The following is a 20,536-nucleotide window of genomic DNA, read 5'->3' as shown; positions in this document are numbered from 1 at the left end:
ACGATCGGATAAGCTTCCAATCGGAGAGAGCTTATCCGGCAGATCGGTCCAAAATATTGCGATAGATGTAATTGGTTATAAGACAACCTCTAAATTGTAGCTTTGTAGACAGCACACTTAGTCACATACATGTCACAAACAACTCATAACAGCAATAGGAAAAGAATGCGGGAGAGATCTTGTGCAATTCTCTCCTGCTTTTATATATATATCTGTATTGGGTTTGCCACTGGAATGTTTGTGTCTGAGGATGCTTAATATTGCCATAAAATTGAGAGGTCGTCTTAAGGATAAATCACTTATGCAATTTATGTTCTTCATGGTTTTAGTTGCAGGTTGGAAATCAGTATTCATCTGAAAATGCCATTCAAGATATCGAAGACAAGAAATTTTCTATAGCTTCAACTTCTCAGCTGAGCTCCTCTCAGAATTTACTGAAGCAAAGGCACCACTTAGATTCCAGTTCACCAAGCAACATTACTTCTGAGTCCTATCCAGAAAAGTTCAGCTCCTCTGGTGGTTCTTTTGCACAAAGGAATTCAAAAGGTAATATACAAGCTAAATTTCAGATGGAGTATTTTCAAGTTGTTGTTCTGGACATGTTTGTCTGTCTTGTACTTCTGGTATGATTAGCTCATGTGACACTCAACTCTACAAATGCAGCGCAGAAGAAAACTGTGAACATACAACCAAGACAGCCCACAAGTGATAATGTGGCGAACAGACATACTCAAACATTAACAAGAAGAGCTTCATATCCTTGTGAGAACTATGGAACTGAAAACAGAGGGTTAGGGAAAAGAACTTTGGGGGATCCTCAAATTACAATGGGCACTTCAATGGTACTGGACGGCTCATTTGTCTCATCTATATCCTCTGATAACTCAGTTGAAGAAAGCAGCTTTCGACAACTGCAAGATGCCGTTAGTCAGGTATCATTGTTTACTAGCTCCTTTATCTTTACTTGTAATGTTGCATGAAGCAGAATAAGTACAGTCTACAGCCCCTTCATTTTTTAATTAAAAATTCACTGTTTCCACTTTGTTTTGTCTTGGATTTCTGATTTCTCTAAATGATCATAAGCTTGATCAAAGATTTAAAGGCAGGACCTTTAGTTTTGGTACAACCAAAGTTCCTTTTTGCATCCTTCCTCTTGGAGGAAATTAAACTAATTTTAGTAAACTATGTGCCGCAGTATTAAAATTATTTTGCGTGTCTGCTTCAGCTGGATGTCCAAACCAAAATGTGCATTAGAGATGGTTTATACCGATTGGCACGAAGCGCGCAACATAGGCAAGTTTTTCCAAATACGATGAACAGCAATGGAGATAGCCAGGATGTAAAGGATATGCAGAATGCAGAAACTTCACGCAAGTATGTTGTTCCTAACAAAAGATGTTATCTATACTTGCTCAAACATGAATCAGTACATGGATTTGAAAACTGTAATTGTCAATTGAATTGCATTTTCCTTATTGTTTAATTTACAAATTAAACAGTTTTGTCTGAATGCTCCTAATGCAACGACTTTCACATAGTCTGTTGTCTCCAAAATGTCATTCTGAAATGCTTCTGTACCGTAAGAAAAATTCCTGATATAGTAGTCCTTGAGATGCTGGTCAATTAAGGAGGTTAAAATATAGCTCTTAATTTGATCTGATTCACGGATTAACCTGTCCAGTAACTGTTAACATGAATTATTTATGACGCCATGATATCTAGGCCGTCATATGTAGTTGTTTTTATGAGAATAGGAGTGGCGATGCCACTACTGATTATATTGTATATATAGTTGCCTGCTTTATCAACAAAAAAAAAAGACAAGAGCAGTTAGTCATCCATTCATGGTGTGGCACAATTTCTGAAGTTGATCATCAGTTACAGTACTTACAATGCAAGGGAGGCATGAAAATGGCTTTGCCTATGTGTAGCCTTTCCACTTTGATGCTTCTGTTTGGCAGGTTTGCTGATCCTCAGAGCATTGAGACACAGACCAACCCGATTGACCGGTCTATAGCTCTTCTACTGTTCCATCAATCGCCGGACCATGCAGCTGTAGCTGTGGACGATGCCTCATCATTAAAATCCCCTGCTAGTGTATGGTTTCCGCCCTTCTCCGTGGTATGAAACCATCTGCCGTTATAACACTGGAAGCATGATGAGCCATTTAATTTTGTGGTGCAGAAAAAACAACACCAGGGCCCTGCTGCAAACCAAGGCATGATGCCAGCTTCATCGGCGATATATTCCCCAAGAGGGCAGGGAGGGCCCAAGGATGCACAATCCCGGGACAACTACTGAAGTTTCTTGACATGACCGGGTTAAAACCGCATGATGTGGGAGCTTCCAACGTCTGTGATTGTTCATAGTGTAATATTGTTGCAGAGGTATGGTGGGCGTTCACATGATGTTTCTTGGCAATGATCTGTCAAACAAGCTTATTGTGTACTACCCAGTAGTGTCTAGTCAGTCCCGATCACATTGGCTTCGGCATGCTTGTACCCTATTGCGAAGACTGCTGCTGTGACCCTAGCTAGCGGTGTTCTGACTCAGCATTTCGTGTAATCTCAAGACATAGTTTTTTTGTCAGAGGATTTAATTATTTTTGAGGTTCTCCAGCTGTGGATGCTCTCTAGATATACCTTTTGAACTGATACAGAGGATGGACATGGTTTTAGTTTTAAGTCTCAACATCTATGCCATGTTACTGGAATGATGGCATGACCATACTGGAGGCCACCAGTGTATTATTGTTGTCTATTAGCTGCCCCAAACTTTGTTGGGTGGAGGAGGGAGACCGGTGGGACCGAGCAATTAGGCAGTGGCAAACAATGCATTAACGGTTGACTTCTCCTTGATTCTGAAAAGATGGCCGGCATCTCAATCATTGCGAGGTATACCTGATGCAAAACTTGACAGGTGTGCGTCGGCTGCTGAAAGTTGATTGGCAGTGACTTCGCATGAAATGGAATTGAGTGCAGCGTAGGTCTCCGGCCACTGAAGGGGGACAGGTAGGCAACTACTTTATTACTGCATTAGACAAACAATAGCATCACGCATGCTCCCTCCGTCCCATCGTATTAAACGCGTCAGATGTAACGCACCAAGTACACGTGGGTCCCGTTTGCAAAAAAAAAAAAATCCAAACACCCAGCAGTACTCGTGGCCAAACACCCATCGGTTCAGCCATCCACCGCATGAGGAGTCCGACGCATTCTCAGTTCTTCCGCACTCTGCTGCGCATGTTGCTTCCCTGATTCTTTTTAAATTATATAATGCTGCAATGATTACTGCTATTCTATGTATTCCCTGTAGATAGGGACAATAATATCATTTCCCATCCATACTAATTTCATGTTCAAATCCTTAAAAGTGCACTTATATTGAGACAGAGGTTTAACAAAATGGCAAGTGCATACGTCAGCACATGGGCAGTACCCCGTTGCCATGAACACGTGTCCTGAAACCGCGTGCATTGCAATCATCAGCTTAGGAAGCGAAACAAAGCCTGTCCATGTCGTCCGGGAAAAAAAAAAGGGTTAAGTTTTCATCAGCTTGAACCTAGCAACCGAAAATCCTTGTGTATTAGTAGGATCTACGCTTACGCACACTGTCGGCCGATTACATCAACAGCTCTTCAGACAACGACCTGAACTACGACAGTCTCCAGATAAGTTTAGAGATGTGGCAGCAGCTTCTCTCATCTATAGCAGACGCCTTTTCCTATTCCATGATATATACATGCAGTGCAGCAACTCCAACTGACAATTTTCTGGAATACATTACACTAGACAATGCACGCCCAACAGATTACACAAAATAATGCAGTCAAATAAGTATGGACCATGTGTTTAGTAATCCCTTGTGAGCATCCTACACTTGTTATTGAAACGAGTGATTTATCTCCATCTACACCTAATACTTCTAATAATCTAATCTATGGCTATATAATCTCATCTTAACATCTTGAATACAAAACCTCTTCTATTCCTCATGCTCATCATAAGCTGCACAACTCTAGGGTGACAAGGCACATGACATTAAGATAACTAAGATTCTTTTAATGCTGGCACTCTAGGACCTGCCCAGAGGAAGGAGTGCACAATTCCATAAGCAACGTGGTTATGGAATCTGCCACTCGAACCAATTAGGGCTTCTTTGGTAGCAGTGGATTGAAGTGGAATGGGAGATATTGGAGGGAAAAATAGTTCATTTTAGACTCAATCCCCTCCGTTCCACTCCAATCCCCCTCTATCCAAACAAGCCCTTAAGAACATTAGCAAACACTAAGAGCAAGCAGAAACGTGCTTGATAGATGGTTTTAAATGATCAAGCAATCTGCCAGTCGAACCTCTCATTTGACAGACAGCAAAGGATGGCAGTGAAATGATCACCACCATCATATCCAAGGCAAACCAGCAATACTACTGTCAACTTGCATCCTTACCACTTATCAACAAAACACCTCTTCGCTCCATCATACAACTAGAGACATAAAAGTCACCGGCTATAGTAAGCATCCAGTATTGAGATGACAATATCTAATACGTATGTAGCTCCCAAAGGCGGCTCAGATGTTCACAAAAAGCAGTACTGGAAGTCGAATGCAGCTACATGGAATACTCCACCATTGCCACCATATAGCTCCAGTAACCAAGCAGACAGACCTGTTTTTGCCAAAGCTCTAGTCCACTCACCCTGCACTTTAGCCAAAATCATCTTAGTAACATGCCAGTTAAAAGTGAGAAAATACAAATGATGAGAACTGTCAGATAGGCACCTCAAGCTGTCCATGTGTATGATATTCAACTTAGGCTCAATGGCTTCCAGAACGTGGAGAGCGGCCATCCCTGGGCCTGCTAGGAGTTCCTTCACAAGAAGGTATCCTACGAGGTGAATGGCCTTTTCCATGACTAGGGCTTCTATGTGCAGGAGAGTGACTGCCGATAAGTGAGCAACGGGGTCAAATTTAATGCAGTCAGATATGGCAATACAAAAGCAGAAAATAGCATAAATCCAGAGGGCAAACCTGTTTCTGTCATGTTTCCTGTCATAATCAGGACTAACACTGCGAGTTCTGCTACGGCGACGGTGATCACTATCTCTGTACCTGTCCTGGTCATATCGTTCCCTACTTCTGCTCCGGCTTCGCCTTCTATAATCTCTGTCCCGATAATCATCTCGATACCTTCAGATTAAAAAAAAAGAAGATTCATCTGAAATGCTATATCAAATTTAAAGTATGAGTGACAGAGCTATCGGAGCTGAAAAGGCTTGAGCTGTATTGTTGGTCTAACTCTAACTAACCATTAACCATAGCGCATTCATGAAAACTCCATACCAAGGCTTTGCATTAGCATATCATGGTCATGTCCTGCTAGCTTGCTTATCACAAGCTAATTCACCATTTGGACACTTGACCAGTGATGCAATCAAACACACCACCATTTTGCAGGCGCCCTTGTTTCCCTAGGCTCTAAATCACAAGGGCAATATGTGCTCCTTACATTTATTTTCATTACATACTTTTGGTAGTGGAAGAGCATTCCTTTCTAATTGGTATCATAGTTCAAGGAGACGTAGCTATACCTTACTAAAGCGCACCTATTTCATCTAGTGTAGGCTCAACTTTTGAAGAGTGAAGACTCAGTCTCTTTATCTATTGGTGGATAACACTGATTATGAGCAGCTTAGGAGAAAAATGAACTTAGCAGGCAGCAAGACGGAGTCAGTAGGGCAATGGGGGTCATAGAGAGCTTTTCCTTCAGTGTGTACAATTCTGAAACATCACATATTCATATACAAAGGGAACAGAGGGAGCATATCATTGATAAGATTTAAATATGTAGGAGGCCATATTTTACCTCCATCTCGGACTGCGGCTTCTGAAATGACCCCTTGGCTTTGGAATTTCTTCTGTAATCCTACCCCTATGACTGCAAACATAAACAAGTAATGCATAATAAGTGAAATTGCTTTCAGCGATTCGCCATTCTATGAGCTGTATACTTAATCAACAGTAAAACAAGAGTATCAATATGATTTACTTGATAGAGAGCAGCATTCTTGTAATTGATTTTCTTAGAAAAAACACAATACTTGTTAAACTGGCATGTAAGGTAACTTTTGGGCTTCCTCCTGCTAGATGTGTAAACTAGTTCAGATTTGTATGTATACCATATAAACTCTTGCATGTCATTTCTGAACTTCAGTTACACATATATAAGCAGAGTTTTGGCTATGAAATGTAATCAACCAACAAATGCAGCTACCCAACCTAACAAAAAGGCACATGAAACCAACAAACACAAACGAAATGGTAACAGGTAAAAACTTTAGCACTATTTACATCAATGGCTGCTGTGTATCAACAGCTAACAGTTAAAAAAGTCCATCACAAACATGCCCAATAAATGCTTTTCAACCATTGAATATCATCAACCTAGACATCTGGGATGCTTCGACAGATTGAACAACCCAATCTATCATTATGAAAGTAAAGAGGAGTTAACAATCTTTTAATTGTGAAACTTAACACCAAGAAATAAGTCTCACATAGCCATATCCTTATGCAGACATGTGATTTCCTGTCTACCTTTCAATAGTCTGTTGCAGGCAGGAAACAGCCTAGCTAAATTAGGTGGTTAGTGTTTATAATTTATTGGCATTACTATGGATGGCTAACATTTCAACCACACTAGAAATTACAATGCATTTTTATAAAGGCTGAGAAAAAAAATGAAGATAACTTGATAGCAGATCAAGTAACATCAGAATTCAGAAAACCCAAACAGAAAACTGAAGTCATACTTGTAAGAATCAATACCTAATTCAACTATATATAACCATCTAAATGCGTAAAGCCACAAGGATCAGTACCCTTAATCTCTCAGATATTAAAATACAAACTTTACATCTATCTGTTCGTTCTACTGTAGGGCATCTGCTAATACTACACACGTAGCCTACATCACCCGTACTTCTGCTGCATCAATGTAATTCAATAAATAATTTAATCAGTACACAAACTAGGTCGTAGACGTAGAGTGTGAGATCTTACATCTTTTCAGAATTGGGCCCATACTTGGCAAACTGCACCATGATCGCCCTCCCATCCACCTTCCTCCCTGCACCAGAAAGAATAATGGGAACGCAAGTCACATGAGAGTCTCAAAGACTGAAACAGATTTAAGTTTTCCCTTCGCTCACCATCAAGCCCGTCGACGGCATCCTGCGCCTCGCCCTCATAGTTGTACCTCACGAACGCGAACCCACGCGAATCTCCAGTCCTGCAAGCGAACAAATAGGCATAAGCATCATCCCCTACGCACAAAATAACTCCAAAATTATCCTCCTATTCGAGGCAGAAACTACAATGGGTCCACCTGCGGTCGCGCGGGATGTAGATATCGACGACATCGCCGTAGCGGTCGAAGAGCGGGAAGAGGTCGTCGGCCGTAGTGCCTGCAGCAGGGGTTCACCGGAGAGGTGAGGAAACGCGGCGTTTGGGAACGCGCTGGAGTGGGTCGGGGAGCGAGGTTGCTTACGGAAGGAGACGTTGAGGACGAGGAGGGAGAAGGTGTCGCGGTTCTCCGGCGGCCCGGAGCGCCTGAAGTGCGACATCGCCGCCGGAGACGGTGCCGGCCGGGAGGAAGGCGGCGGGGCCGTGGGGTTATGGTCAGGGGTTTGGGAGTTGGGACGGGGTGAATGGTCAGGTTGGCCCCTGGCCCCCTAGAAAAATAGATTTTGCCAAGTAAATTTATTCGGCGTGTTTACTCTCCACAATTTGCCCAAAACTGTAAATTTAGCAGATTGTGCCGTCCTATATTTTCAATATTGAAAAAAAAAGTGCATTTTTCATCCTTCAAGAATTGTAAAAGTGTGGCATTCTCTTATGTTTTATTTGGTGCAAATCTACCCCTTAACTAGCTAAATCGGAAGCATCCCCACCTTAATTTAACAATAATTTAGTACCATCTAATGACAATTTATATAACATTATCATCTAACGAATCCTTAGCGATGTATCCATAAGGATATAGAGCTCACAAAAAAATTCAATAAATTCTCTAAATTAGCTACCCATAAAATTTTTATCAAAAACTTAACGTACGGAAACAACGATCCATACCGAAATATTATTGATCGACTCAACATTAGACATGACTATGCAATAATTAGTAAGATGATTACATGACCTAAACTGATATTATATGACACTAAACCTTTGTTAAACAAGGTGGGGATGATAAATGCATTGGTTTAGTTAGTTAAGAGGTTGATTTGCACCAAATAAAATATCGGGGATGAATGCCACACTTTTGCAATACTTGAGGGATGAAAAATACATTTTCCCTTCAATATTTATAAGATTGGCTTTATACCCACAACTACACTCGGTATGTCATTAGATTAATTTATAGATTGGAGTACTCCCCCGTTCCACATTTTAGGTAATTTTGACTTTTCTAGATACATATATTTTATTACGTATATCAAAACCTATGTATCTAGAAAAGCCAAAGAGATCTACAATTTCGAACGAACGGAGTACTTTATAATTTTAAAGTGACATTAGTAAAAGCATATAACAGTTCCACACCTATTTTTGTTTGTTATACTGAAAATCCTTAATTATTTAGGTGTTTCTTATTCATTAATTATTAAATTAAGTTCGCCTAAGTAAGTTCTTAGAATTGCTCAAATCTTATTCCTACAATTCAATTCAAATGTTCGACAAGTTCATTTGAAATTCTGATGTAATTATCTGAAATTGCTCTGATAAAATGGCATCATATAGATATTACTGCCTTTTATCAAATATAAATTGATGGGAGGCTTTCCTTTGAATGTAAAAACAGTTAGTTTCCTTTAACATCGTTTGCAAAAACTTTTACAAGGTTATTGCTTGAAGAAAATAGAAGTTTCTGTAAATAAACTCTTTCAATCACAACTATCTCCTGAAATCTTACTACTACTTGCTTTAGTATTGATAACTCAAAAATGAAATGTCTGCGTTTCAGGATGTAATAATGCTCTGATAGCTGTTATTTTGAGTATAAGTTATTCAGCACCGTATTTTTTAATTAAGGAAAATATCTGATCTTGAACATTCACAACATTCACATGTGAATGTCTACGACCATAAAGAAACAAATCTGACCACATAGTTAGAAATTACACGAGTACTTAGACTCCAAACCTATTCAGCACCGTATAACTCTCAGTAAAAAAATGTACTTCGTAGAGCCGCATATTGTGCTTGTACAAGTTCTCAAATAGGAGGAACTGTCTTCACGCAAGGACCCTGCCTCGATGGTAAAGACTTCCTAGGGCACTCATTGGCTTGTGCAGTAGTGCGTATGTCAAGAATCAGATGGTTCAGCTTCGCCTTCATCTGCAAGGACCAAAGAAAGAGCAAATCGGGAGGACGACATTCTTCAGTTGCAAGAACGGCCTAATCCTTGTAGCTCTGCACGAAATGAATTACGGGTTTCTGTAAATGGATTGAAGGGTAAAAATGCAGCATTATCCACCTTGCACATGAGACTGGAATCCGCAGGTGGTGAGGTGATTCGCGAGTTTCTCGCCCAGCTGCTTCTGCCAATCTTTGGTCGCCTTCGCTTCGGGTGTCGTCCACACAACGGCGGTCGCCTTCTCAACATCAACCGCGGCTGCAGCAACCTCAGGCTGCAAGAACGGCCAGCTGAGTTTCAGTTACTTTTGATGTATGGGTTAGGAATCACAGAGCAGGACTGATGGATTAGCACATAGGCTGATACAAGCATGAGAGCAAGCCGTGTATGCAAGTGCTGGTTTTACAGATGCATCGTTGAAATTATATTATCCACAATGCGCAGGACATCATGGGCAACCACATTGATGGTTCTGCGCTGCCTCAAAACACAAACAACGTGTGCGGAACTTTGAGCGACTCAAATACAGTGGAGAAGAAAACATTGCACAGATTGCAGCTGACCCTTTCTTTTTGCCCTTTTCTTTTTACTCTTGAAGTGTATGAGCAGCAGCATCGTTCAAATGCGCCTGCTGTTGTATTTGTCTCAAAAGTTGAAGCGGAATCACAAGGCCGCACGGTACGAAGATGCAAGCACCGTACCTGGTTCTCGAGGATCCGCTTGACCTTGGCAGCGCATCCGCTGCACGACATCCCCTGCACGCGAACAAGGCACGCAGCAGCTCATAACCTGACGGACATTGCCCATAGGAACCAAATCGTAGCAGCATAGCAACCAACAGTGGCATGTGCAGGAGCGTTACCCCGACATGGAGCACGATGGCGTCGGCGTCGCCGTCCGATGGCTCGGCCTCACCCAGAGCCGCCACAGCCGCGGAGGCCGCTGCAGCGCCGGCGCCGGAGTCGTCCCCGCCTCCCCTGCCGCCGCCACCCGCGGAGAAGCGGCCCCCACCGCCGCCCCCGCTGGTGGAGGAGGAAGGAGCGGAGATGGAGGCGAACCCGCCGCCGGAGCGCGCCAGGGCAGCCAGGAGGATGGGCCTCCCCGCGGCGGGGAGAGGGCGGGGCACCCTCGTAACTACCGCAGCCTCCATTGCTGCTCTGCTCTGCTACAAGCAGTTTAATCCTAATGGCGCTTCTTGGCGGCGGCGTCGCGCGTTATATCCATTCGATTCGATTTGCTCGTGGGCCTTCTCCGAACCAGAGGGTAAAATTGTATAAACACCCCCAAAGTCACTTGAGGTTTGATATTCACCCCATAAGTTATTTTGTTGCGGATGCCCACCACCTACTTATTTTTGTTACGAAAACCACCCCAGTGTGCACATGCTTAACCGAATCAACCCGTTTTTTTTTCCCAATGTACAGCCACCACAAGACAAACTAGTCGAGTCAAACTATGTCCAAGTGCTTGCATTAAAATTATTCACATGTTGCATTGATATTTTTTTTGTAAATAGCAAAATTCAGTGTAACAACATTTGAGCTCTGATTAGCAATTTTATTTGTCGAATCTCATAAAAAATGTCGATACTATACTCGTAGAAGTATCTAATCTTAATTATGACCATTGATGGCTCGAAATTTATAAAAACATGTTGAATCGCATATGGGGGTGTATGCGCAACAAAACTGAGTGGACGGGTGGGTATTTGTAATAAAATGACCTATGAGGGCAATGTCAAACTCCAAGTGAATTATGGGGGTGTTTTTGCAGGGTCGTGGGTAGTGGACTCGTGGTCTTCGTCCGTGCATCACGTGGCCCATTACATGCCATTAGACCGTACCAAAAAAACAGCGCTGGCAGTGAGCACTATGTAGGCAAACCGCAGGGAGTGCATGATGGAGCAAATTCATAGCATCGGATGGAATTTCGTAGCAACAGCAAACTAAGAGTACGTTTGATTGCATACACCACATGATGCATATATTCTGGATGGGATGATTCAACCAATTTACTTATACCATATGGTTCATTCAGAATAATGTACGTGGGATAACCTCATCCTGGATAAGTTGGTACAATTCACCTAACCAAATAAAAAGATCATTATTATTTTGAATCATTTCATACATGAATCAAATGATACGACCAACCAAACACACCCTAAGAAAACAGGCGCACAATCTCTCTAATCAGCAGTACTAATCAGTCAGCAGACGATAGACAAATCTCAAAAGGAACTTGGACGGCAACAGCTCGGCTGGACAGGAACGCCAACGAGTGCCGAGCACTTCCTGGTCTGGCCTTGCAGCAAAACATGCCTCAGGCGCAGTCAGCCATCTAAATTCACAACTGCATTTCGTATCAAAGGCACAAAAATTCTTACAGATACTTCAACATTGGTTGTTTATTCAGTAACTTGAAACAAGGCAGGTCTGCCAGCATAGTCGTCGATCCCTTGTCTGCATCCCATTTCATGGCAGGATCCTCTCATGGTCGCAGTGCAGCAGGACCAAGTCAAGTACTATCAAGCTTCCAGCTTCTTCTTCGAGCGGCGCTGCAGAGAGACCTTCCTTGACTTCTGTTTCAAGGCTATACCCACCTTCTTCTTCGGGGGAGAGTGTCTCACCCTCCTAATAAAAAGAATCATAGCATGAACATGAATCAGAATGAGCATGGCATATATAAACAAGCCTACCATATGTTGCCGTTAGGGATGCAAGATTTCTTTTCTTTGCATCATTGGTTTGACCCGACTCTTCTAAATGCACTAATCCAGATTTCAGAGCAAGAAAGAAGTGCAAATTAGATACCTGCTTGCATCCCTAGTTGCCATTCCTTCTCGCATTCATTACGGACGCACCAAAAATATATAAAGAAAAGGCATCCAATTCCAGGAATGCACCAATAAAAATGAAAAGGTGCTCTCCTACTGAGTATAAAACATTATAACCAGTTATCTTCTCAGGTATCAACATCAGGGGTGCAACAACAGACTGGCACTCAAACTACCAAGAAGAGGAGACCCTGACCAAAGGCAATCGCTCAAAAAAAGGTTCTAGGACAACTCAACATAGTATCGCAACACCATCATGTGGCACCAAATTCAACAAAAAGGCACACATGGGAGACAAGTCAGAATTATTCTTGGATTTGGATCTCCAGCTTTGTGAATTAGGAAGAGAAAGCACTTTAAAGAAGTGGACTACAGAGAAGTGTGATCAAGAAACAAGGTGATTAATTTCCCAACTTGATTGCATAATAATGTACTTATAGAAAATCACCTTTGCTAGAACAAAGGAAACCCTTATCATGGTCCATTATCTTACACTAGGAATGTACAACTTCAATGATGGATATTATGCAACAATTGTCTTCAGACATGGAAGAAGCCAAGATAGTAAGTTGGAATAGCATTTTACAACATTACATTTGATTAGTACAGGTATGATCAGAGAAACAAGATCTTCCACTAGTGCTTTGAATTCCAGTTTTTGAATTCAACATTTTGCTGAATGCAACTTCATTGTTTGATCCAATCAAGGACTGACCATGCCAAGAAAGAGCCCAGTAACATAGCGAATCAACCCACTTCGAAGGTGAAACGTATACAATTTTACACTATCAGGGTTGGCTTTGATTATTTTACAAGCATTAGCTATTAGGAAATTCAATAGTTATAACCACACCACATTTAATTCACCTATTTCATCTTCATGTGGTTAACCATTAACATCTGACATGGCAGAAAATCACGAAGTTTAAAAGAGTGATCAGATCAATCAAAGAGGTTAAAACTTGTGAAACTTTAAAATTGACTGCACACAAAAGACTGCACTAAAAATGGCAGATTTTACAACGTAATTTCACATATATGCTTCTAAATCTTATGCTGGCGGACTGTTGTCTGCTTATAACCATTTGTCAAAATACACCCCTTTTATTATCACTTCCAGCAAGAACGCTGATTGCGTCTTGCATGCACTCGACTGATTTCATGGGTGCCCTCATGCTCAAATGCCTGCATGAACATGCTGGTGTGCATACAAGTGGATTGGGGATGCATCTTGCATGCACTCAACTAATTTCATGGGTGCCCTCATGCTCAAGTGCCTGCACGAACATGCTGGTGCGCGCACAACCTCATGCTCAAGTGCCTGCACGAACATGCTGGTGTGCGCACAAGTGGATTGGGGATGTGGATGCACAAACTCGAGAGCAACCGAGCAGCCAAATCCTTCATGTACTTTGAAGCATACATAAAAGCCATTGAAAAATGAGTGATGGAAAACATCATTTTTGCATCGGCACCTGTTACTTCATATGATCACAACATGTGCAACTTTGCGCATATAAGATTCTAGATTCTACATAAGGGTAACTGGAATTGAGTGCTGAAAACCCAATTGCCACATTACCCTTTAGATCTGTTATTTCTAAGATTCTAGATTTCTAGGAACAAACATTTCATTAGTCACTGAGAGTAGAGTGACATAGAGATGCTCAGGTGCTCACCTAGGTTTCTCGGTAGCCAGCTGCATTCCGCTCCACGGGAATTTGGACCCCTCCTCCCCAGCTCCTTCCTTAGCCTTGGCGCGTCCTCTCCTCCTCTGGTCCAGCCTCCCTGGGTTCCCGTACACGACCTTGCCACACCCAGCTCTGGAGAAACCCTCCCTGTCGTCCTCCATCCAGTGCTTCCCCTTCCCCTCCCTCTGCCCCTCCGCCTCGGCGCCCTCCACCGCCTTCCTCCTGGCGGCGGCGGCACTGGCCTTCCGCTCCCGCTCCCCGAGGATGACCCCAATGGGGAAGAGATCGGGGGAGACCGTGAGCGGGGCCCGCAGCGTGACGTAGGCCTTCTTGTAGTCGGGCTTGGCGGCGAGGTAGGGGCCCCGGCGGAGCTTCTTGCCCTCCATGTTGAGGGTGCGGACCTCGGCGACGGAGAAGCCGTACATGGACTCGAGGCAGCGGCGGATGTCCACCTTGGAGGCGGAGGGGACGGTCCGAACGGCGAACTCCTGCACGGACGAGAGCGGGGCCGGTGGCAGCATGAGCTTGAGAGGGAGGTTGGCGAAGTGGATCACGCGGCGGCCCAGCCGGCTCCCCATGGCTGCCGAGCGGCGGCGAGGGTTGGTCGGGTCGTGGCGGCGGAGGGTTTAGGCGGGCGGCGGCGGATCGGTGGAGTGGGGGGAGGGGACTTCAGTTGGTTCGCCACCAGCAGGCCGATGGACGAAATGGTGGTGGTGGATCTTCGAAGCGTTCAGTAAACAGGGCCACCAGAAAGCCCAACTAGTTCCAAGGCCACTCTCTGGGTCCATTTTGTTGCAACAACAATGCATGGAGGCCCAGGAGCAAGCGGTCTACTCAAGTGGGTTACGGGCTTACGGCCCACTCCGGTCAGTTGAGTTGGCGAAATTCATTGGTGGGCTGGGCGGCAGTACATCATGGGTCCTACCCAACCCAACTCTAACTTTTCTTTTTCCTTTTTGTGCTGCCCCTATCTTTTATATACTTTGGTAGAGGACTCGACTCTTTTTTACTCCCCTCTCCATTTCCTTTTGTTTCTTTTCTTTTATTTTTTGACAGGCCTTTTGTTTTCTTATGAGATAATCACTGTTTTCTAACATTTTTTTTCTCTTTTTGATATTTATATTATGTTTCTCATAGCTTTCTCATGAAATGCATATATGTTTGTACTTGTCACATGAAACTCATGCTGGTAAGTTTGTCATCAAATTATTTTTGCATGGACAAACATTTTTAAGCCGTGCATGATGCAGGTGGTACAGTATACATCTTTATGTTGACGTCTGCTCAAAAGGTCGTCAAACAAACTGGCCCGGAGACGGAGAGATTCAAACATAACGATAGCATATCCTCTCAGTCTCTCCCTCACCACAAAGAAAATGGAAAAAAAAGCATGTGGTGCACATGCAACTTTAGCACGATCCAAAAGGTATTCTGCTTTCTCTAGCCGTAAACTAATCAGGAACACTGTTCCCTAATCCAGTTTTATGCCAAACTGGAGTTGGAGCGGCAAAAAGGACAATTTGTGCCATGGGAGTCAACATTTCCAGCTTGGCACCTACGTGAAATTACCACTGTGTCCCTCGCACTCTGCTAGCCACGAATCACAGCTGCAGTGCCTAACGCCGTTGAGCCCAAGTAGGCAAGTATGGGCCTGTTCGCTTCAGCTTATAAGCCGGCTGAAAAGCTGAAACGGCTGATTTGTTGTGAGAGGAAAACACTGTTTGGTGGCTGATAAGCCGGCTGAATAAGCTGAAGCGAACAGGCCGTATACAGGTTTCAGCATCACAAGAAACACAACTAATTGTGCTAAGCTCAGTTCGCTCCTCTTCCAATATTCAAATTTCCATTGTTACTAGTCTATTTTCCTTGCTAACTGAAATGCCTAGCGTTTTGACATTTATTCAATTCATTAGGTATCAAACACTTAAAAAAAAAGACACTCTCCCATGGACCGATCGATTTATGAAATGACCAGTCCAAGATCGAGAAAATAGAATGGTCAAAACGGTAACAAGCTGTTTTTTTAGCCATTTGGGCACTTGATCTTATTGTTGGACCAGTGGGATAGTAGATTACACAAATGGGTTGTGCGTGCAGCAAAAATTCAATGTAAATAATGTATTGACTTAGAAGCGTCAAAATAAATATTTCTGATGACCATCTAATAAATGATCTGGTATCTTTTCAAACTAAATCTTTCTTGTTGAATCATTTTTTCCTTGCGTCCTTCTATGTTTAAGAGCTCTCCCATGAGGACGTCTTGGTCACAGTTCAGGAAGTAAAAAAAGAGCATCTGGGTCCACTGCCATTTGACTATGACCACCTCTCTTGCACTTTCAACAGATTAGTTTGCGTACCATTTTTCAAACTAAGAATCAAATAACAAAGGTAGGCTGCATAAAGCAACAAGGACCTTCGTATATGATATATTTCTTTCTTCCTATCCATTCAATCATTTTGCATTGAATATATGCGCTAGGTGCCAAGACAAAAATCAGGCAAATTATTGTTGCTTGTGAAGCTTGCAAGTCATGCTGTCATTAAAAAGAAATTAAACAAATATACATGGGGCTTTCGGTTTTGTACTTTGAGGGTTTGTTTGCATAAACCCATTTCCTGCAAAATATATACGGGATTGCAGGGAAAAATAAACCAATTTTCACCTCAAAGCCGCCAGGCTTTCGGCTTTGTACTTTGAGGGTTTGTTTGCATAAACCCATTTCCTGCAAAATATATACGGGATTGCAGGGAAAAATAAACCAATTTTCACCTCAAAGCCCCCAATACATGTGGATTGGAGGCGATTATTATGTTTTCCAATCAGACATGAAGCCAGTGGTAGCACTCTAGAAAACAAGAGATTGCACAATCTTATTGTATTTTAGGGTGATAGGTGGTTTGAAGAAAAGGGGGAGCAAAAGGTAAATGGCATGGACTACGATACTTGATTTGGAAAGAATTTTAAGCCCTGATCCCTCAAGGGAGCTGACTATTATTTGCTCAGTCGGTTGTGCTCTTTGGTAGAGTTGAGGGCGGGCGGGCTGCCCTGGTAGGGACATTCTACCCTCTATCCCCTATGAAGTATGCAATGTGTGCTTTGGTTACTATATTCTATTAGAACATATTATCAAAACAAATATACAAGAATACAAAAAAAAATTCAGGATAAATCTATACATGTGAATTTTGCTGTTGTCCGGAGAAAAGAATTGAGACAACCATTTGCTGAAATAAATCTATACATGTGACCTTTGCTGTTATCTTGGAGAAAACAATTGAGACAACCATTTGCTGAAATAAATCTATACATGTGACTTTTGCTGTTGTCCTGGAGAAAACAACTGAGACAACCATTTGATACACTGAGATTTAAGGATCCATGAAGGAACTTTCCTGTGTCTTGGGGACTCTTGGAGGTCCAAGAAGAAGAGGGTTCAAACAACCATCACTCGAAGTTCGCCGTGCTTCATTGTAGCGAGCCCAAGTAACAATGTATAGACCAGCAATTATAAAGACTCCCCCAATAATGCTGGAAGAAGTAGAATACAAGCGTACAAGGTTAGGACCGATTCTAGTTTGTTACATAATAAGTTCATTGAGGTTATAAGGAGAGAAGAAAGAATATCAACAAATATATCTGTAAAAACTTCACCAGTTTTATGTTTCATCAAGCACCACAAATGTTGTTTATTTTGCTTGAAAGAGTATCATGCAACAACTGATAAAACATATATGCAAACCAGTTCAAAGGATCCAAGGGTTGAAAAATAACCCAATAACAATGTTTTCAAACAGCAAATTTTGGCAAAATTATATATGGCAGTGTGTTGAATCAAACCTTCCGACATAAACTGGATCACCAAGAAAAATAGTTGAGAGGATAGTGGAACATGCTGGTTGGAGTGGATTATAGAGAGAAACTAGAGAAGGTCCGAGAATTTTGTTTGCCCACGTCATGGTCGCATAGCACATACAAGAAGCAACAATTCCCTGAATGTGCAAGTAATTAAGAAATTTGGTCAGATAACCAGGACAGGTTCCTAAATCTTAGCATCACTGCGATGCATTATGCAAGTGATCGATGCAGTCTTGGCAATAAGGCATATAGAGATACTTACAGCATATAGAATAGCTATGATCTCTGTTTTTGTCAATGCCCACTCATGGAGCCCATCGGTTGCAAGTACTCCAGTTAACACCATAAAGATGGAGGCAAAAAAATATGAATAAGCTGTCAAGGACAAGCTTGCAGGATATTTTATCATCACAGGAGCCTGTAACAGTTACGGAAGAAAAGGACACTAATTTGTATCAATCATGTATACTGGCATTCCTATCTTGTTGATGGGTAAGAGCACATAAGAAAGGGTCTGGCCAATAAACATTAAACGCACAAGAGCAAATGCAGGATTAAGTGCAAACTCTAGAATTTACATTACCTGTATGACTAGATAAACAGCCACCAATGAGCAGTTTCCAATAAGGCACAACACACCAAGATGCCATGTTTCTACACCATACTCCAGCATGGTTGATGTTAACCACTGGACCAGATAGGGAGTGCTGCTCCATGTGCCTGGAGTAACAATACCATTTGCCGTATTGGTGCCTCCCGAACCAATCAAGGATGGACCTCTATACAAAGCCATCAGAATGGCACCAGAGACGCATACAACTGTGCCGAGAACTTTGAGGATGCCGTCTTTCGTGGAGATGTTGATAGCTTCAACGCTGAATGCAGGATTAACACCCAAATTGGTGGCAATTCAGGGGTGACAAGTCAGTGAGATAATGAGCGTCGAATCCTGAATTTCCAATCAAATTGAGTGTTATGGTAGTCACCCGACAATCGCAGCCAAGACAAATGTGATCACTGGTATGGAGGGCTGGAAAGCAGCGGCATAGGAAGCATTGGTGTTGTGGAGGCCGACCAGGAAGAGGAGCGGGTTCGCATAGAGCCTGCAGAAATTGAGTGTTTTGTGCAATTTCCAGGGGTTAACTGAATTGCTGCCTCATGATGAGCATAGGAAGGAAGGAATTAGCTAGTACCCAGTGAAGCCAAGAAGAGCAAAGGAGGCGAGGAGCTGAGGGGTCACCGGAGGCCTCTCCCTTCTGCAACAAGGGGAACCAAGATCATGGCAAGCATCGAAGGTAGTATAATTTACTAATTACGTATCGCGTATCTGCAGTTATATCAGTAATTATGTATTCCTTGTCTCCAGCAATGTCATCGATTTGGAGTTAAACTCACGGTTTAATTTGATTCATTTCTACTCCTAATTCGGTTCAGTAGTATCGCAGCGCACCCTCTCTTTTGGTGCTAGCTACTGAAATGATGGTAAATTCACCACTGAAACGATGGTAAATTCAGAAGAAAAGGAAATTAGTCGCAGCGAGAAAAGCAAGCGGAGAGCAGAGAGAAGCAGCGGGGCACCTCTCGCGGAGGAAGGCGACGGGGGCGAGGACGGCGAGCGCGACGAGGTCGCGGTAGACGCAGAAGACGACCTGGTTCATGCCCACGTCGAGCATGGCCTTGGTGAGGACGTGGTAGCCGCTGTAGGCGAGCTGGACGAAGGCCATCCCGGCGTGCGCCCGCCACGCGTCCTTGTTGTCAGCCAGGGCACTCAGCAGCCGCCGCCTGATCGCGCTCCACGGCGGCGAGCGCCGCCGCTTGAGCAGCGGCGTCGGCCCGTCGTCTCCCTCCTCCCCCATCTTCCGGTTCTCCTCTGCTCTGCGCGTCTGCAGCAGCGCTGATTCGATTCGCTCTTGGCTTGCCTGAAATAAAATATCTCCCGTTCAAGTGCTGGAGAACCATCAAGAGCAGCTCCAAGAGTATCTAAAAAAATTCTTCCCTAAAACTATGTACTGGAGGTTCTTTCAAGAAATTTTTTTCCCAAAAACATATCAGTCCACAGCAGATCGCTAATAAATAGCCCTCAATATTTCAAACACATGCCATGTCATCGTATTGGGCCCATCGGAAGGGACACGCGGGCGTGTGGGAATCAGAATTGGGGGGGGGGGGAACGCCAACGCTAAAATATACGCGGTGGCAGGCTATTTTTTAGCGTCGCTAAAAAATTAGGGAAGGTTTAGGTGGATTGTTGGAGTTTATTTTTTCTCTCTTTTTTCCTAAAATGGGTATTGGGGGTAAGATTAGCAGCCTCTTGGAGTTGCTCTAACAAATAGCCGAGGGAATACATGCGAAAATCGTGGAGGAAAACGGAAAAGGACTCGGCTCGGAGCTATTGGCTAGATGGGTCGCGCTCGGCACTAACCCGGTACTAGCCCGATTTGACCTGACCTGACTATATCCGGCACTTCAGATCCGATGGCTTATCCATACCGTGCCGGATCGGCACTGCGTGCCGAACTGTCGGGTCCAGGCCCGACACTATAGCTTGTTATCGTGTCGGGCTAGCACAATGGCACGGTAGTGCCTTGCCGGGCTAGGCACTGTAGGCTAGCCACTGCTCAACCAAAACTTTAAGTTAAGGAGACACAAAATTTTTCATCAAAGTCATAGAATTTACGTCATAGCATAACTTAGACCACAATCCATAACTCAGAGGGGAGACAAACAATTTCAAAAG

The 20,536-nt window shown here is 43.2% G+C and overlaps 5 protein-coding genes across 7 annotated transcripts in view; 1 reads left to right on the top strand and 4 right to left on the bottom strand.

Annotated features, from left to right (window-relative positions):
* LOC101781205 (protein LNK1) overlaps positions 1-2,677 on the top strand; it is a 5,969-nt gene extending 3,292 nt beyond the window's left edge. For 2 of the 3 annotated variants that reach the window (XM_012842726.3, XM_004984114.4), the window contains exons 8-12: positions 330-546; positions 664-932; positions 1,226-1,374; positions 1,962-2,097; positions 2,185-2,677. In XM_012842726.3, the coding sequence (XP_012698180.1) occupies positions 330-546; positions 664-932; positions 1,226-1,374; positions 1,962-2,097; positions 2,185-2,301 (888 nt within the window). In that variant the 3' untranslated portion in view covers positions 2,302-2,677. The remainder of the gene's footprint in view (positions 1-329; positions 547-663; positions 933-1,225; positions 1,375-1,961; positions 2,098-2,184) is intronic. The other variant, XM_004984115.3, reaches the window with a different exon arrangement.
* Positions 2,678-4,287: 1,610 nt separating this feature from the next.
* LOC101780528 (serine/arginine-rich splicing factor SC35) lies at positions 4,288-7,717 on the bottom strand. Its single transcript, XM_004984110.3, has 8 exons — positions 7,548-7,717; positions 7,386-7,464; positions 7,210-7,289; positions 7,061-7,127; positions 5,865-5,936; positions 5,030-5,188; positions 4,781-4,940; positions 4,288-4,698 (listed from the first exon to the last, which is right to left on the bottom strand). Exons 1-7 carry the CDS (start codon positions 7,621-7,623, stop codon positions 4,817-4,819), a joined length of 657 nt encoding a protein of 218 aa, XP_004984167.1. The 5' UTR covers positions 7,624-7,717; the 3' UTR covers positions 4,288-4,698; positions 4,781-4,816.
* A 1,300-nt stretch (positions 7,718-9,017) lies between these two features.
* LOC101780131 (copper-transporting ATPase PAA1, chloroplastic) lies at positions 9,018-10,611 on the bottom strand. The gene is made up of 4 exons (XM_004984109.4): positions 10,279-10,611; positions 10,118-10,171; positions 9,537-9,690; positions 9,018-9,397 (listed from the first exon to the last, which is right to left on the bottom strand). The coding sequence occupies exons 1-4, from the start codon at positions 10,564-10,566 to the stop codon at positions 9,366-9,368; spliced, it is 528 nt and encodes a 175-aa protein (XP_004984166.1). The 5' UTR covers positions 10,567-10,611; the 3' UTR covers positions 9,018-9,365.
* Positions 10,612-11,460: 849 nt separating this feature from the next.
* Positions 11,461-14,634, bottom strand: LOC101779728. Its single transcript, XM_004984108.2, has 2 exons — positions 13,932-14,634; positions 11,461-12,049 (listed from the first exon to the last, which is right to left on the bottom strand). Exons 1-2 carry the CDS (start codon positions 14,519-14,521, stop codon positions 11,944-11,946), a joined length of 696 nt encoding a protein of 231 aa, XP_004984165.1. The 5' UTR covers positions 14,522-14,634; the 3' UTR covers positions 11,461-11,943.
* Positions 14,635-17,082: 2,448 nt separating this feature from the next.
* Positions 17,083-19,709, bottom strand: LOC101779338 (WAT1-related protein At5g45370). The gene is made up of 7 exons (XM_004984107.3): positions 19,378-19,709; positions 18,993-19,055; positions 18,786-18,902; positions 18,383-18,674; positions 18,062-18,217; positions 17,782-17,933; positions 17,083-17,472 (listed from the first exon to the last, which is right to left on the bottom strand). The coding sequence occupies exons 1-7, from the start codon at positions 19,653-19,655 to the stop codon at positions 17,313-17,315; spliced, it is 1,218 nt and encodes a 405-aa protein (XP_004984164.1). The 5' UTR covers positions 19,656-19,709; the 3' UTR covers positions 17,083-17,312.
* Positions 19,710-20,536: the final 827 nt, after the last annotated feature.

The sequence above is a fragment of the Setaria italica genome, chromosome IX (assembly GCF_000263155.2).
Source record: "Setaria italica strain Yugu1 chromosome IX, Setaria_italica_v2.0, whole genome shotgun sequence".
Taxonomy (NCBI): domain Eukaryota; kingdom Viridiplantae; phylum Streptophyta; class Magnoliopsida; order Poales; family Poaceae; genus Setaria; species Setaria italica.
Note: the sequence above shows the minus strand (reverse complement) of the source record. Positions and strands in the feature narration are given on the sequence as shown.

Excerpts from the sequence above, each read along its gene's own strand:
- LOC101780528 (XM_004984110.3), bottom strand. The coding sequence starts at position 7,623 with ATGTCGCACTTCAGGCGCTCCGGGCCGCCGGAGAACCGCGACACCTTC. Across the intron at positions 5,937-7,060 it reads GGGCCCAATTCTGAAAAGAT|TCATAGGGGTAGGATTACAG; the intron begins GTAAGATCTCAC and ends TTATGTTTGCAG. Across the intron at positions 5,189-5,864 it reads AGCCGCAGTCCGAGATGGAG|GTATCGAGATGATTATCGGG; the intron begins GTAAAATATGGC and ends TTTAATCTGAAG.
- LOC101779728 (XM_004984108.2), bottom strand. The coding sequence starts at position 14,521 with ATGGGGAGCCGGCTGGGCCGCCGCGTGATCCACTTCGCCAACCTCCCT. Across the intron at positions 12,050-13,931 it reads CTGGCTACCGAGAAACCTAG|GAGGGTGAGACACTCTCCCC; the intron begins GTGAGCACCTGA and ends TCTTTTTATTAG.
- LOC101779338 (XM_004984107.3), bottom strand. The coding sequence starts at position 19,655 with ATGGGGGAGGAGGGAGACGACGGGCCGACGCCGCTGCTCAAGCGGCGG. Across the intron at positions 18,675-18,785 it reads GTCTTGGCTGCGATTGTCGG|CGTTGAAGCTATCAACATCT; the intron begins GTGACTACCATA and ends TCCTGCATTCAG. Across the intron at positions 18,218-18,382 it reads CTGTTTATCTAGTCATACAG|GCTCCTGTGATGATAAAATA; the intron begins GTAATGTAAATT and ends TAACTGTTACAG.
- LOC101780131 (XM_004984109.4), bottom strand. The coding sequence starts at position 10,566 with ATGGAGGCTGCGGTAGTTACGAGGGTGCCCCGCCCTCTCCCCGCCGCG. Across the intron at positions 10,172-10,278 it reads CCATCGTGCTCCATGTCGGG|GGGATGTCGTGCAGCGGATG; the intron begins GTAACGCTCCTG and ends GTTCGCGTGCAG. Across the intron at positions 9,398-9,536 it reads ATTCCAGTCTCATGTGCAAG|ATGAAGGCGAAGCTGAACCA; the intron begins GTGGATAATGCT and ends TGGTCCTTGCAG.